This window comes from Aulonocara stuartgranti (genome assembly GCF_965226115.1).
Source record: "Aulonocara stuartgranti genome assembly, chromosome: 18".
Lineage (NCBI taxonomy): Eukaryota > Metazoa > Chordata > Actinopteri > Cichliformes > Cichlidae > Aulonocara > Aulonocara stuartgranti.
The window spans coordinates 14160001-14173275 of record NC_138954.1 but is presented as its reverse complement, the minus strand read 5'-3'; the positions used below and the strand labels follow the sequence as shown (position 1 = coordinate 14173275).

Here is a 13275-nt window from a genome sequence, read left to right as displayed (position 1 = left end):
AGTCACTTGGATGAGTGACGAAACGGCTCTCCTACTGAAAAGCTTTTGGGGATTTACCTACCTGGATGACTGAGCATGCATCAAGATATTCTCATTGTTGTATCTACTCTGTGTGGTAGAATATAATTAATCCAATTAATTTCTGATGCACTCTTGGCCATATTTCTCTTGAAAAAGACATTTAGGAGTCTCAATTACACTTTATTCCAGCATAAATAATAATATGTAAAAGTGACTTACAGCTTCTTTGTTGTGACAGGAATGTTCTTTCAGGCTCAAAATTACTTGATACCATTGATGAGAGACGTGTTTGAGATATGTCTCTCATGAATGGATTATAGGCCAACAATTTAAATATCAGAAATCATTTTTTAGCAGATAATCTTGCCTTGGTCACCTGAGAGAGGGTGTAGGATATTGAAAGACCCCAAATCCCTGATGACCCCGGGCAGATCCCCAAAGATGTATTTAGAACAGCAATGTGCGTGTGTATCTGCATGAACTGGTGATTTTATTTATTTGTTGTTAATTAACTTATTACATATAAATTATTTTTGGTAAGCCACATTTTTAATCCAGTCAAACATTACACACACTGGTAGCCCTGGGCTATTTTTCGTGGATTCTCTGCGAGAGGAACATATGGAATAACACCACTTAACGCGATCACCAGTTAAACTGTAACACCGGAAGTAGTTAGCAATAAGCAACAGTTAGCTTTGCGTTTGATGTTGTGATTAAAGGTCGCCGGGAAGCAAAATGTCGGAGCAAACGATAACTATGACAGTCGCATACGGTAATAAGATTTCGGCTTTAAACTACACCTTAATCACCACAAAATATAAGTAAAAATTGGGTTTCGTTGTGGCTAAAGCTAGCTAGAAACGGCTCAGCTTCGGTAGCTCTTCTCCACAGACTGTGTGGTTATGTTACTTGAATCCCGCTGGTTATGTGTTGTTCTTCAATAACAAATTAAATATATAAACTACTGTAAATATCAGCATTTATTAAACACGTTTATGAAGAATTGTGTAGCTGTTGTAATTAGTTTCGTTTGAAGACACTTTACAGCACATTTGGGAAACAGGAGGGCTGCTGAGAGAAATTGTATTGTTGCCAATCGCTTGTTAAATGTTTTGTAATTATTTTTCCTCACACGATAGTGAAACAAAATTTTGAAACCCATCGTTAAAAACTGAACCAAACGTGCGCGATAGTTTCCGAGATATGCCGCATGTTCTGTAATTGGATGGGTGCAAATACTTTTAAAGACTTTTTTTATTATTGTTTTTTTAATCCTGGTAGGTGACATTTACTTTCTGAATAACACCGATAGAAGACAAAAGGGTGACAATGATAACTCCCAATCCTTAATAGCTTGAGAGCTGTGTAATATTTATTTATTTTCCTATTTCAGGATCCTCTAAGCACAGCATCACGCTAACAGGACATGAGGATGGAAAAGGACCCACTGTTAAAGACCTGTCAGATGCTCTCGCTCAAGCCACCGGAGTCCCACCTGCCTCTCAGAAACTTATCTTTAAAGGTAGACTTTTAGTCTTCCTTTTTTTACACACTCAAATGAGGCCTAATGTAAAATATCAGGTTTTAAAGTTGTCTTTTTTAATTTTAGGGAAGTCACTGAAAGACATGGAAGAGAGCCTTTCCAGCTATGGAATAAAAGAAGGCTGCAAACTCATGATGATTGGAAAGAGGGTAAAGCACATTTATACATGTGCTACATCTCTGGTGCCTGAATATGTGCATTTGCAAAACACTGATGATAATCTCTAAACAGAACAGCCCAGAGGAAGAAGCTGAACTGAGGAAACTCAAAGACATTGAGAAATGTGTGGAGCAGATGGCCAAGAAGCTGGAGAAGGTAGACGGGGAGTTGACTGGACTGAAAAATGTAAGCAATCATAGGTCTTTTTGTTTTTTGATAATATATAGGAAAATAAATAAATATTACACAGCTCTCTTTTGTCCCATCTTCTAATGTATTATTGTCACCCCTATCCTATCCTATCACAGGGCTTTCTCGCCAAAGATCTCCAGGCAGAGGCCTTGGGTAAACTAGACCACAGAGTAAAAATAGCAGCTGAGCAGTTCATGAAGATCTTGGAGGAGATAGATGCTATGGTAATGCTATTTTAAGCGTAAGCATCTGTTTTGAGTGTCTGCTTTAATCGTGTGTGTCATGTATAGCAAACCATCAAATTGCTCCTCTTTTAACAGAGTGTTCCAGAAAATTTCAATGACTGCAGAATGAAGAAAAAAGGACTAATAAAAACAGTGCAGGTTAGTGTTTGTTTTTCCCTCTGACAAAACAATCATGCTTTATTTGAAAACTATTGAGAATCAAAATAAGTCTGATCTTTACCATATGTCCACAGGATTTCCTCGCCCAGTGCGACAAAATCGAGGCTTGTATATCAGACCATCTATCAAAGATCCAGTCAAAAAACCTGGCTTTGGCAGAATAGTGCAGTCTCTTTAGTCACTTATTCTATACATTGCTCTGTGAGCAATGGCAAAGTGTGCAGAAAGCTTCACGTGTGAAGCAGATCCTGGTTTATTTATTGCTGGTGTGAAGCAAATGATCAAGTGGAAAGAAGGATGGTGGTTATCAGGAACGATGTTGGATACATAACACAAGCAAATCCTCTTGGTTCAAGACAGATGCAAAGTGCCGACTGAGAAACTTTGACCATGAACTTGCAGGAAATGGATCACATGCCATTTTAATTAGCTAAAAGAGCTGTCAATGCCAAATATCTTAAAATGTCCCGTTTGTTGCCCTGTATGTCTAAAACATAATGAGTTTTGTTCCTCATTGTGCACAAGCTGCAGTGAATGATTTATGATCAGAAATATATAGACACTGTTTAATTGGGGAAGTTCCAAAAAGCAATATCCACTCAGGATAGTGGATTGTTCCCATTGGGCCACAAGAGGCTTATTATGTTGTGGGATAAACATTTATTGCCCTTATGGGTCTGAATGGGTCACTGTTCCCTGGCTTTTACCTGCCATGCTGTCTTTTGAGAACAAGCAATCAACTAGCGACCTTGTACAAGGCGTACCCTGCCTCCCACCCCCCATGACCATGAATTGTGAAAAGTGGTTAAGAAAACTGATGAGTGGATTTTCCAATATGAGTCTGGCACTTGTGAGACTGGCAAATTTTCTTCATCATATGTGATAAGCAAAATTTATTTGGGTTTTAAACTGATTGGCCCAGAGCAATAACAGCAAAATTACAAGTAAAAAAAGAAAAGGTTAGTACTGCAGGAGTGTCCATATATCGCAATCGCATGTACTATATTCAACATCAAGAATCCTAAGAAATCAAGCACCTAAATCCAGTGGCTGATCCTGAGTGTTCATGTATCTTTGAATCTTGTGCTAAGACTGATGCATCACATCGAATTCTTTGGTTTTAAAATAAAACTTTAAAAAAAATAAAGAGCACTGGTGATTCTTCTCAGAATACATTTTAATCTCCACGCTTATTCTATAAAATACAGCTGATTCATTTGCAATAACAGACATCTGGTGTCAGTTTATTTCCAGCTTTATCCGTGGGGGTCTTTTTATACATCTCCACTAGCTTATAGAGACCCCCTAGTAGTGTTATGACAGATGTGCAAACAAGCTTTCAAAGTAGGATTGGTTGGAGGGACCCAGAGGTCCAAAAAGCAGCTTAAACAAATGAGCTTCAGTAAAGTAGACCACAGTAAAGCTTTGTCATGAGCCAAATTACAGAACATAGCTTTCCTAACTTGAATGGAAACTCATTAAACATAGACATGGAGTAAAGAATGAACCCACTAGTCATCCTTATCCTTTGCACCGTGTTTCAGAATACGTGTGAATGCTACATAGTTGAAATTTCCTTTTTTATCAATGGGCGCCTCGCGGAAGAGCTCGTCCACTTCTTCATCTGTAAACCTGTCACCCATAGTGGTGAGCAGCTCCCGCAGGCACTCCTCCTGAATCACACCTGTGTGAAGAAACAGTTTCACTCTTGCAGGTGCTTCCTGATGTTAGCACTGAGCAGATATCTTCAAATTAAGCACTTACTACAAAACAATGTCTCTACATGCCAGAGTCTGAGACAAATTCACATAAAAAGATGCGAAACTTAAACAGTTGAACACATAAGCTCACCTGTGCCCTCCTCGTCGAAACAGGCGAAAGCGTTACGGATCACTTCCTCTGGATCTGTGCCGTTCAGCTTCTCTCCGAACATCGTCAGGAACATGGTGAAGTTGATTGGGCCAGGTGCTTCATTCATCATGGCCTCCAGGTACTCATCTGTGGGGTTCTTACCTGGGAAAAAGCTCAAGGTCAGAGTGACTCTAACCTGCTAACCACATTTAATGGTTTGTTTTTAGAAAAAGATTGAAATCTTTTAACTTCTGAATACGAGCCCCAAATAATGCAGTTTTAACTCCATAAGACGTTATCACTAACTAAATATGTGTAAATAAATCAAGTTTACCTAATGAGGCCAGCATGTCATGAAGGTCTTCTTTGTCGATGAAGCCGTCCCTGTTTTGATCGATCATGTTGAAAGCCTCTTTGAACTCCTGGATTTGAGACTGATCAAACATGGCAAACACATTGGAGGTGGCACGCTGAGGACGCTTTTTGGTGTTCTTTCCCTTGGCCCTTTTGCTTGACATGTTGGCAGGTTGTTAGTCCCTCTCCTGTAATACAGGAGCATGAAAGTTGTCAGCTTGGATCAAGCAACACGTTCAAATGAAAGATTCATTCACATTTTTTTCTTATCTTGACTTCATTACTGACGCTCTCCATCTGGTGAAAGTTCCTTGGTTACACTGGCTATTAAGTGTCTTTAGATTATTTACTGTGCAAGCTATGAACTGGAAGGTTAATGTAGGTGAGTTCAGGCAATGCATTTAATACTAATGAAAACTTATTAACATGGTTACAAGATGTTGGTAATTCAATTTAAAGTCAATTTGGTTGACACTACTATCACATTGTCATATAGCCTCCTAATTTGCCTTTTTTTAAAAAGCAGCTAAATATTATACACTCAGTGGCCACTTTGTTAGGTACAACTTTACATTAACACAAGTACGTAGTCAACAAGAACATCATGTGCCACCAACTCAGTGCAGTCTCTTAACAAAGCAGACTTGGTTAGGAATGTCAAATATAGTTCCTTATTCAATTTATGCCTTGAAGATTTAAACGAATTATGACAAAAGGGGGTCCAATCCAGTAATGGGTGAACCTAACTAAAGAGTCTGACGAGTTTAGCTCAGTCTATGATCACTTACAACGGATATATGCACTCGGTACTTGTTTTGTGATACGAAAGCACTTAAGTTGTCATTTGTTTACTGGATATTTATGTTATTAGATCAATATAATTTCAAATTATGCTCACCTGTCACGCAATAACATAACAATAACGCAAATATAGGTATTGACATGTTGTTTACATCACTCATATTTGAGCTGTAGCACACACGCACTACATAGCGCAATGCAGGAATCACACAAAATGCGAAGAAAACCCCTTAATTATTTGCCAGCTTTGCCAGCTAGCCCCTTGCTGACCTAAATAACTGACTGACCAGGCTAGCCTTAGCGAGCTAGCAGAGATTTATTCACAAGAAAAAAACGAGTCCTTAGTCCTCAAACTCTGCAGCTTCATAAACATAAAATAAATCGCCTACCTTAGAAAAAACGTATAATTTCTAGGCCCAAAAAGCTGCACACACAGCTACCACAGCATCCACAAGCTGATGAAGAGGAACATCAATGTTTTATTTCCTCTTGCCTAAACTGACCAATGAGAGTGAAGTTGGAAGAAACCAACAGTCTGGAATATTCCACGCCTTGGGTTTGTTTACGTCCCTCTCCTCTTCTTGTTTTGGATGAAATGACCTACGTACTGCTTGTGGTAATAATAAATCCATGATTTATACACTGATACGATTATAAGTACAGCCTTAATTGAATCATGTTTTTTATTTGTCCGGACGACTAATAATGTAGTCAACATATGTCACCACTAGGTGGCAGCAATTACTTGCATGTCCAAGACGTTTGTTTGAATTAGCCAAAATGGTTAATGAGTCTTTGTTTTCAATATTTAATAAGGAAGTTGAACCACTAAATATTTTTTTGCGCAGCGGAATAATAACGGATCGATTTCAAACAAATAACCTAAACTATAATCTAACGGAAAGTGAAGTTTAAAACTTAACAGCATTGGTGTTAAATTTGGTCGATGGATGATATGATTGTACTAGGTTAGCAGGTTTTTGTTTTTTAAGACTGAGAACCCGTCCTCTATTGTATTTTCTTTTATTAGTGGCATTTTTTCTTCTTCTTTTTTCGGTTTGTGGTGCAGTTCATATGCCTTTTATTACAGTGAACTGGGTGAAACCACTGGAGTCCTGCATATGCCCCTGAAGTACAGTACACAGCGGAGGGCCAGGCCAAAAAGAAGCTCCTCAGCTCAGCTGGCCTGTCTCATGGTCTCATGGTCTAAATTTAAAGCTGCCCCAGCCTTAAAAGGTCCTGACGGTGTCTTGCGCATTCTGCCGAGTGGCAGCATTATTTTTGTTCTGTGGACTGCCGCCCTGTCCACTGCCCCTCACCCTGCTGCTTTGCCTGGATCTCAACTTGCTTTAGCTACTTCTGGATTAACACACATTTTCTCTTATTTTCAGCGATTGTGGATTTTTAATTTGTGGTGAGTGAGTGTGCATATTTTCTTAAATAAGCTGAAGTACTTATGTGCTCTGGTTATCATTTAAAACCATGACTCCATAAGGCCCTAGGCCGGCTTCCACTGTATGATTATGATTATTTATTTTTTACTTAGTTTGTTTATAAATGTGTTTTAATTAATCAGTTTTATTACATAGCCTACTAACAGGGTTTTGTTCATTTTGAGAACTAGTGCTCTGGTATATTAGCCTGCATGTGTCATTGTAGTGAAGTGTCATCCTAATCTTCCAGTTAACACCAGCCTTACCTTACAAAACTTTACGTTTTTATGACCTGGCCTTGTTAAAATGTTTTTAATGCATTCTGTGCCTTCATGGCTTACAGTCCAGTTCAGTGTGTAACTCTGGATGGCTTAGTCTGCTTGTAGTAGATGTTGCTCAAGCACATAAAAAGGAGAAAATAGTTTTGTGTAATTTGGGAGAAACTGCAGATCATATAGTTACTGTTGCCTGCCTCCCAGCTGGAGCTGCTCTTCTTTTTAACCTGAGCCATATCTAAAATAACTTAAGAGGCCTCACATGGGGAAAGGTCAGCTGGATGATATTATTATTATTATTATTATTATTATCATTATTATTATTAGACAAAATATCAATATTTCATTCATTCCAATCTGCTTTATGTTGTCTTACAATAAACATAAAACCTTTGAAGTTGGACTTTTATTTTGAAGAAACAACCATCTAGGCTTTAGGAATTTGCCATTGTCACAATATTCTGACATTTTATAACTCGGATATATGAATAACTAAATAACCCTCAATTAAGCAAGTACTGAACATAGATATTTGGTAGCTTAATTACACAAAACCTGCAAAATCAGTAAGTATATTTTAACTTGTTCTTGCCATCTGTCCACGCTTGGTGTCCAGTTCATCACAAAACATTTAAAAAGCCCACTGCAGGAAATGATCTGACTGTAAATTTACATATTATTGTTCAAGACTTCCTTCCGTCTTCTTCCTCCCTCCACCCTAAGCGGTCACGACAGATGGCTTTTAACAGGTTTCTTCCTGTTAAAAGGGAGTTTTCCTTTCCCACTGTCGCCAAAGCACTTGGTCAAAGGGGTAATATGATTGTTGGGGTTTTCTCTGTTGTAGGGTCTTCACTTTGCCTTGAAGCAACTGTTGCTGTGATTTCACAGTACGTGAATAAAGTTGAATTAAATTGAATTGAAAAATCATCAAAACCACCAGTTTATCACCTGCTGCTTCATTTAACACAAAAGTAGATCTTAACCAGAGCTAACACATAAGCTGCTTGCCCAAAACAAACAAACAAAAAATCACAATAACAAGTTTAAAAACATATTTTTAACAAGCAACCAATTCTCTTATCCCTTAATCCCTGCTCCTACTACCTTATTACCGGCCTCTGCACTAGACTAACCTCCAGTAGAGAAACCAGTCTTTAATAATAACAGTCAGATTGATTCACAGAGCGGGTAAAGTAAAGGACAGTCATTATAAGTTGGCGGAGTGGCCGTCAGGATGTCAGCATCATTACAAGTGACGCAGAAGCTGCAGCATCAGCATCAACATCAACATGAGGAGAAGCAGCAGCAGCATCTCTATGAGAGCAGCTATTACCTGAGCAGCAAGTCGTCTGTTAGCAAGCAGTCATTCTCAACTTTCAAGACCACCAGGCATCGGTAAGAGGATTAGAGTGAAGGGGTTGCAGAGTCCAAGGTTGTAACCTGCCACTCCTAGTACTTCAGAAATGATGAATGTTCCCCTTCAAATATTCAGCATTGTGCTTGTGGTCTGAAGTGGGTTTAGCAGCAGGAAGGAGAGTGCGTGCATACCAAAAAGGGTTTTCATCGAGAGCAGGTGCTTTTTTATGCTATAATTTATTAATTGATTTTCTTTTTTACGGTAATAGATTTTTAAAAAAGAAAATATAGCACTTTTTAATGTTAACATACTGTTGTAGCATGGCCTTTAAAGTTTTAAAGTGTATTAAATGGTAAATCATGAGGGTGACAACGTATTTTCCTTCCAGCTCTTTCTCTACATACGGTAGGTTTAATCAGGAATTAGACATTTAATCTGAAGGAAAAAATGTTTTGTAATAGTTGTTCAAATAGGAAAAAGCTGAAGAAGTGTGTAAGTACAAGTACAAGAAAGCAATAGGGTTCAGGGCCTGGAGTCTTGGCGTAATAGCATGGGGACCATTACACATGGCTGCCAGGTAAACAGAAGGATAGATGTAAAACAACAGCCACTCTCCCTTGTTTTTTTATAGCTCAGATTTGTGAACTGACTTTTATTTTAAATCTCATCTCTAAGTGTCAAAGCAGACATGTCAATATCGAACCTCCTAAATTGTCCAGTTATATGAGAGTAATCCACTTATAAAGTCTATATCTTAAAGTAATGTTTCTAAGTTCATATCCAAAGGCTTTTTCTCATGTGTTTGTGTTTATACATGAGTTTTGTTGCTATAACATCTATTTAAGGAGGCAGGTGCATAGGAGAGGGACAAACTGATCCAATGTTTGACACAGACTCCCACACACTATCTAACTTGGACAAACTATTTATTTGTGATGCTTTGGCGCTAGACTTTCATGAGGCATTTTGCCAGCAAATAAATGTACTTTTGCAAGTTAAACATTGTGGGAGAATGTTTGCAATGTTGGATCAGACTGTAATGTTTAAATAAAATAATTTCCACTGTGTTAGAGCTGATATATTGACATACTTTTATCTATTAACCCACTGAAGTAATACAGAAAAACAGTGAATGCAACAATACAACAACAGCATTAGAATACAACAACATTGCTAAGACATTTATTTCTTCAATGAAATAATTTCTTTTCTTCTGTTCATTTGTTTTCTGTTCTGTTAAATTGCACATTATTGTTATTAGGCCACAAGCTGAATAAAATATGCAATTTAAGGATTTCAATTTGATCAAAAAGGTTAATAATGGCAAAAGGTTTACAGCCTTACCTTGACATCTTTAAAACTACACATTAGTGAATATTGTAAGGAATTTAAATAAAGCCTGACTGATTTATTGACAGGTCGATACTATTGGACAATGATAACTGTCTGCTGCTCTGTCAGCATCACCATTTATAATGACTGACAAATAAACATTTAAAAAAGGGAAAGAAGATTGGAGAAACACCCTTCAGCCATATTTGAGTGTTGATGTTGCAGTGTTTCTCCACCAGAGGGCACTCTGTAACTTCTGTTAAGGCAAGTCTTTCAAATCCCTTAAACACAACCAGCCTACGTAAATAACTACACCTATCAAATACTGGAAAATCTGCATATGTTTCATGTGTCTGAAAAAAAAAGAATTAGCCAATGTATCGGTATTCCTCCTAATTAGAAATATCAGTCAGGTTCTATTTTTAAGCCAGTGATTTTTCTTGGGCTTGTTTTTGTTTATCTTTTGTCTCTGAAATTTATGAACATGCACCTTCCCGTACCAACATGCAGTATTGGTTAGCATTTCTTTGTCATTTAAGCTGTGGTGCTCAGTGTACATGCTGGAGCTGGGATAACTTTCTAAATGAGGTCAAGGAAAGAATTTCAGCTGTAGTGAAGGGCTGCCAGTTATATTCCTGGACAGCCAAGCTATTTTTGAAGATGCGACATGAGCTTGTTGCCTATAAGCCAACTGTAAAGACATTGTAAAGAAGTGATGATATTGTAGCTGGTTGCAGGCTGGCTTTCACAGTAGTCTGATAGGTATTAACTCGTGGGCCAGTAGTACAGGATAGCTGTTGTTGATTTTAAGCATCTGTGTCTTGTTTATTTACTAAAAAAAATAAATCAATTTGTACTTTACTGATTCTGATTTTCAGACTGACATTCTGTAGCTTGTCAGTCGGAAAAGAAGTGCTCTTTTTCAGCCATCAAACTTTATTACCTTTGACTTTGTTTCACACTGAAGCAGGCATCCTCTCAGCTCACCTGGTGAGTCAGCAATAGAAATAACGTCCTGACATTACAGCATCTTTTGTGAGACTCCATCTGTCTGTCTCTGCTGTGCATTGAGCACCTTCCACAGATTGTGTCCTGCTTCACCAGTACATAACAGACTTCATCAAAGCCACGCGTTCCTGCTTCCTTTTCATGCCAAATGGATAGACTAGCGCTGACTTGGCAGAGATCATGAGTGAGAGTGAGGCTTTAAAACAAGTCTTATGTACAGCAGTCCCAGTTCCATTAAAAACAAAGCCTTCTGACAATAGCGAGGACTAAGAGGCTAATGAAACAGACTGTAAATGGGTCAGGATCTTAGGGAGCGGACCGGAATACATCTTCCTCTCTGAGTAACTGGACTATAGCACCAGCTGAATATGTCTTTATGTAATATTTAAATGTTTAGTTTTGAGTGAAACATCAGAAACATCAAAAACAAGCACAATATCGCCCTTCTGTCTTTGTCAAAATCCTGGTGTGTTTCTATTGTAATGTGATTCTTAATATTTTCCACCAAGAATATTTTTGCATTGGTTGTAACTGGGTAAAGAAAACTTTATAAAAGTTTGTGTGATTGGAAGAAAAGACTGAGAACCACATTTACTATTATTGTTTGTTTGTTCCAAGAAAACAAACGGATGCAGAAGTCTGATTCTGGCTCAGGTTGTTTCTCTGGCACTCAGCTAACTGGCATTTTATTTCTTCTGAAGATGAAAAAAAAATTTTTTTCTTTGAAAAAAGCCAAGGAATCTTCCACAATCACTCAGCACATCATTATTTAATAAAATAATAATAATAAAAAAAATAATCATGCAATTTATTTGGAGCTACACTGTTGCTTTAGTAAGATCAATTATGCCTTTTACCTCTTAGCAAGAAGATCTCTGTGAAGACAGAGAAGGGGCAGGAGGTGGTTAAACTGAGCCCACTACCCAAGAGAGCCAAACGCACCTACCTGGCAATGGACAAGGACAAAGAAGTTATCGGCTATGTTATTCCGGTGTTTAGAGCCAAGTGAGTATGCAATCTGAGTTTGTGGATATTTCTTAGCAAGTAATCAGTATAATTTCTGAGATTCATAGTGTCCTCTCTGTTCTCACATCTTGGTTGGTTTGTATCGTTCTAGTCATGATGTAGTTCGGGGCTTAATGGAGGCCCAGGAGGAGGAGGTCACAGAGGAGGGCATCAACTATGTGGCCATGAGGAACCTGTTTGTCAGGGAGGCCAGGGAGGCCATGGAGGTGAAAGTGGAGAAGAAAACCAGGTCAAAGCATGTCAGGGAATCTGCTGAACGCCTGGAAATGAGCAGGACGGTAAATCCTTTCCATAGTTTTGTGAATGCAAAGGTTTAACCATTTTCACATGACCCATACAGGCGTTGATGGGCTTCATATCACACACTCCCGCTACAGATGGAGGAATGGTCGGAGTTCCGTAAGAAAATGAACCCAGACAGCCTGACACACCGCCCAGAGTTCATTGTCAAGCCCCGTGGACAGACTGTTTGGGAGGGCAAGGATGTCAAGTTGCACTGCACCGTGGCTGGATGGCCCAAACCCAGGATTGCCTGGTACGTTCCAGGTTTATAAGTTCCCTTCTTCTCTGAGTCACAAAAAAAGAGGCTGATGAAAACAGTCTGTCATGCGTGTGTCATAGAGAAGTTTCCATCCAACACGTCAGTCGAGTTTATTTTCCACAGTTGCCACATAAACACCTACATGCACCATGGCAATTAAAAACTCTGAAGACAAGAGTAAAAATAAACATTGGTTTTCTGCTGCTTTTAAGGTATAAAAACAACGTCCTCATCGATGCCAAAGCCCACTCCGAGAAGTACACAGCTGAGAGCAATTACAACATGCACTCTCTGGAGATCAAGAAGTAGGTAATCATTCAGCTGGCCTCTGAATTAACAGCACACACCCAAGATAAACGGTATTAGTGTTTGTTTGTTTTTTGCAGCGGTTAATCTATTCATGCCGTTAATAGTTAATCGTGATAACCATTTTGTTTCCAGCTGTGATTTCTTCGACACTGCTAAGTATCATATCTCTGCCCTCAATGTGAAAGGGGAAGCTTCTGCTGTGGCCTCTGTGGTTGTGAAAAGTAGGTAACTCGTTTAATGTTCTTTTCCACATGTCCCTCTCTGCAGCAGCTCTAGTCGATTTCAGTTAGCGGTCAAAATTCAAAGTAGAGGTTTAAAACTCAGCAGTGTCCTACAGTTGTGCCCTGAGTATGTTTCAGGAGACAAATCCCTCCAACTCGCGGACCACAGGAAGGTCTTAAAGCTCATTCACGAGCGTCAAAGGGGCATTTCACCCCTCTGGCCTGTAGGTCTATTTTTTCATCTGTACTCTTGTGTTGAGTTGCCAGTTTTGGTAGCTTTCCGCCAAAAAGATGTCTGCCTTCTCCTGAGTGTAAAGATAGTAGCCAACACTTTTGGAAGAGCCAAAAATTACATTTGAATTCAGCAGCAGTTTTGTTTCCCAGTAGTCTGCTGCTCAAAATCTAAAAACCTCGTTAGGGGAAGTTTTAAACGGCCGCTATTTTC

General features: G+C 38.8%; 3 protein-coding genes across 6 annotated transcripts in view; 2 read left to right on the top strand and 1 right to left on the bottom strand.

Annotated features, from left to right (window-relative positions):
* The first annotated feature begins 661 nt into the window (after nucleotides 1-661).
* Nucleotides 662-3469, top strand: bag1 (BCL2 associated athanogene 1). The gene is made up of 7 exons (XM_082513430.1): nucleotides 662-796; nucleotides 1418-1546; nucleotides 1634-1716; nucleotides 1799-1912; nucleotides 2035-2142; nucleotides 2239-2301; nucleotides 2397-3469. Exons 1-7 carry the CDS (start codon nucleotides 760-762, stop codon nucleotides 2484-2486), a joined length of 624 nt encoding a protein of 207 aa, XP_082369556.1. The 5' UTR covers nucleotides 662-759; the 3' UTR covers nucleotides 2487-3469.
* Nucleotides 3470-3481: 12 nt separating this feature from the next.
* myl12.2 (myosin, light chain 12-2) lies at nucleotides 3482-5826 on the bottom strand. Its single transcript, XM_082513431.1, has 4 exons — nucleotides 5718-5826; nucleotides 4508-4715; nucleotides 4174-4335; nucleotides 3482-4006 (listed from the first exon to the last, which is right to left on the bottom strand). Exons 2-4 carry the CDS (start codon nucleotides 4689-4691, stop codon nucleotides 3834-3836), a joined length of 519 nt encoding a protein of 172 aa, XP_082369557.1. The 5' UTR covers nucleotides 4692-4715; nucleotides 5718-5826; the 3' UTR covers nucleotides 3482-3833.
* Nucleotides 5827-5856: 30 nt separating this feature from the next.
* Nucleotides 5857-13275, top strand: part of myom1a (myomesin 1a (skelemin)) — a 28986-nt gene continuing 21567 nt past the window's right edge. Inside the window, exons 1-7 of one of the 4 annotated variants that reach the window (XM_082513424.1) lie at nucleotides 5869-5944; nucleotides 6419-6742; nucleotides 11598-11738; nucleotides 11851-12037; nucleotides 12137-12294; nucleotides 12513-12605; nucleotides 12742-12830. In XM_082513424.1, coding sequence (XP_082369550.1) covers nucleotides 6450-6742; nucleotides 11598-11738; nucleotides 11851-12037; nucleotides 12137-12294; nucleotides 12513-12605; nucleotides 12742-12830 — 961 coding nt within the window. In that variant the 5' untranslated portion in view covers nucleotides 5869-5944; nucleotides 6419-6449. Of the gene's footprint in view, nucleotides 5945-6033; nucleotides 6743-8219; nucleotides 8432-11597; nucleotides 11739-11850; nucleotides 12038-12136; nucleotides 12295-12512; nucleotides 12606-12741; nucleotides 12831-13275 lie in introns of those variants that run through there. The other 3 variants (XM_082513426.1, XM_082513427.1, XM_082513425.1) reach the window with 3 other exon arrangements.

Coding starts and splice junctions, on each gene's coding strand:
- bag1 (XM_082513430.1), top strand. CDS start 760: ATGTCGGAGCAAACGATAACTATGACAGTCGCATACG. Junction 1,717..1,798: donor TCATGATGATTGGAAAGAGG/GTAAAGCACATT, acceptor ATCTCTAAACAG/AACAGCCCAGAGGAAGAAGC. Junction 1,913..2,034: donor AGTTGACTGGACTGAAAAAT/GTAAGCAATCAT, acceptor ATCCTATCACAG/GGCTTTCTCGCCAAAGATCT.
- myl12.2 (XM_082513431.1), bottom strand. CDS start 4,691: ATGTCAAGCAAAAGGGCCAAGGGAAAGAACACCAAAAAGCGTCCTCAG. Junction 4,336..4,507: donor TGACATGCTGGCCTCATTAG/GTAAACTTGATT, acceptor GCTTTTTCCCAG/GTAAGAACCCCACAGATGAG. Junction 4,007..4,173: donor TTTCGACGAGGAGGGCACAG/GTGAGCTTATGT, acceptor TTCTTCACACAG/GTGTGATTCAGGAGGAGTGC.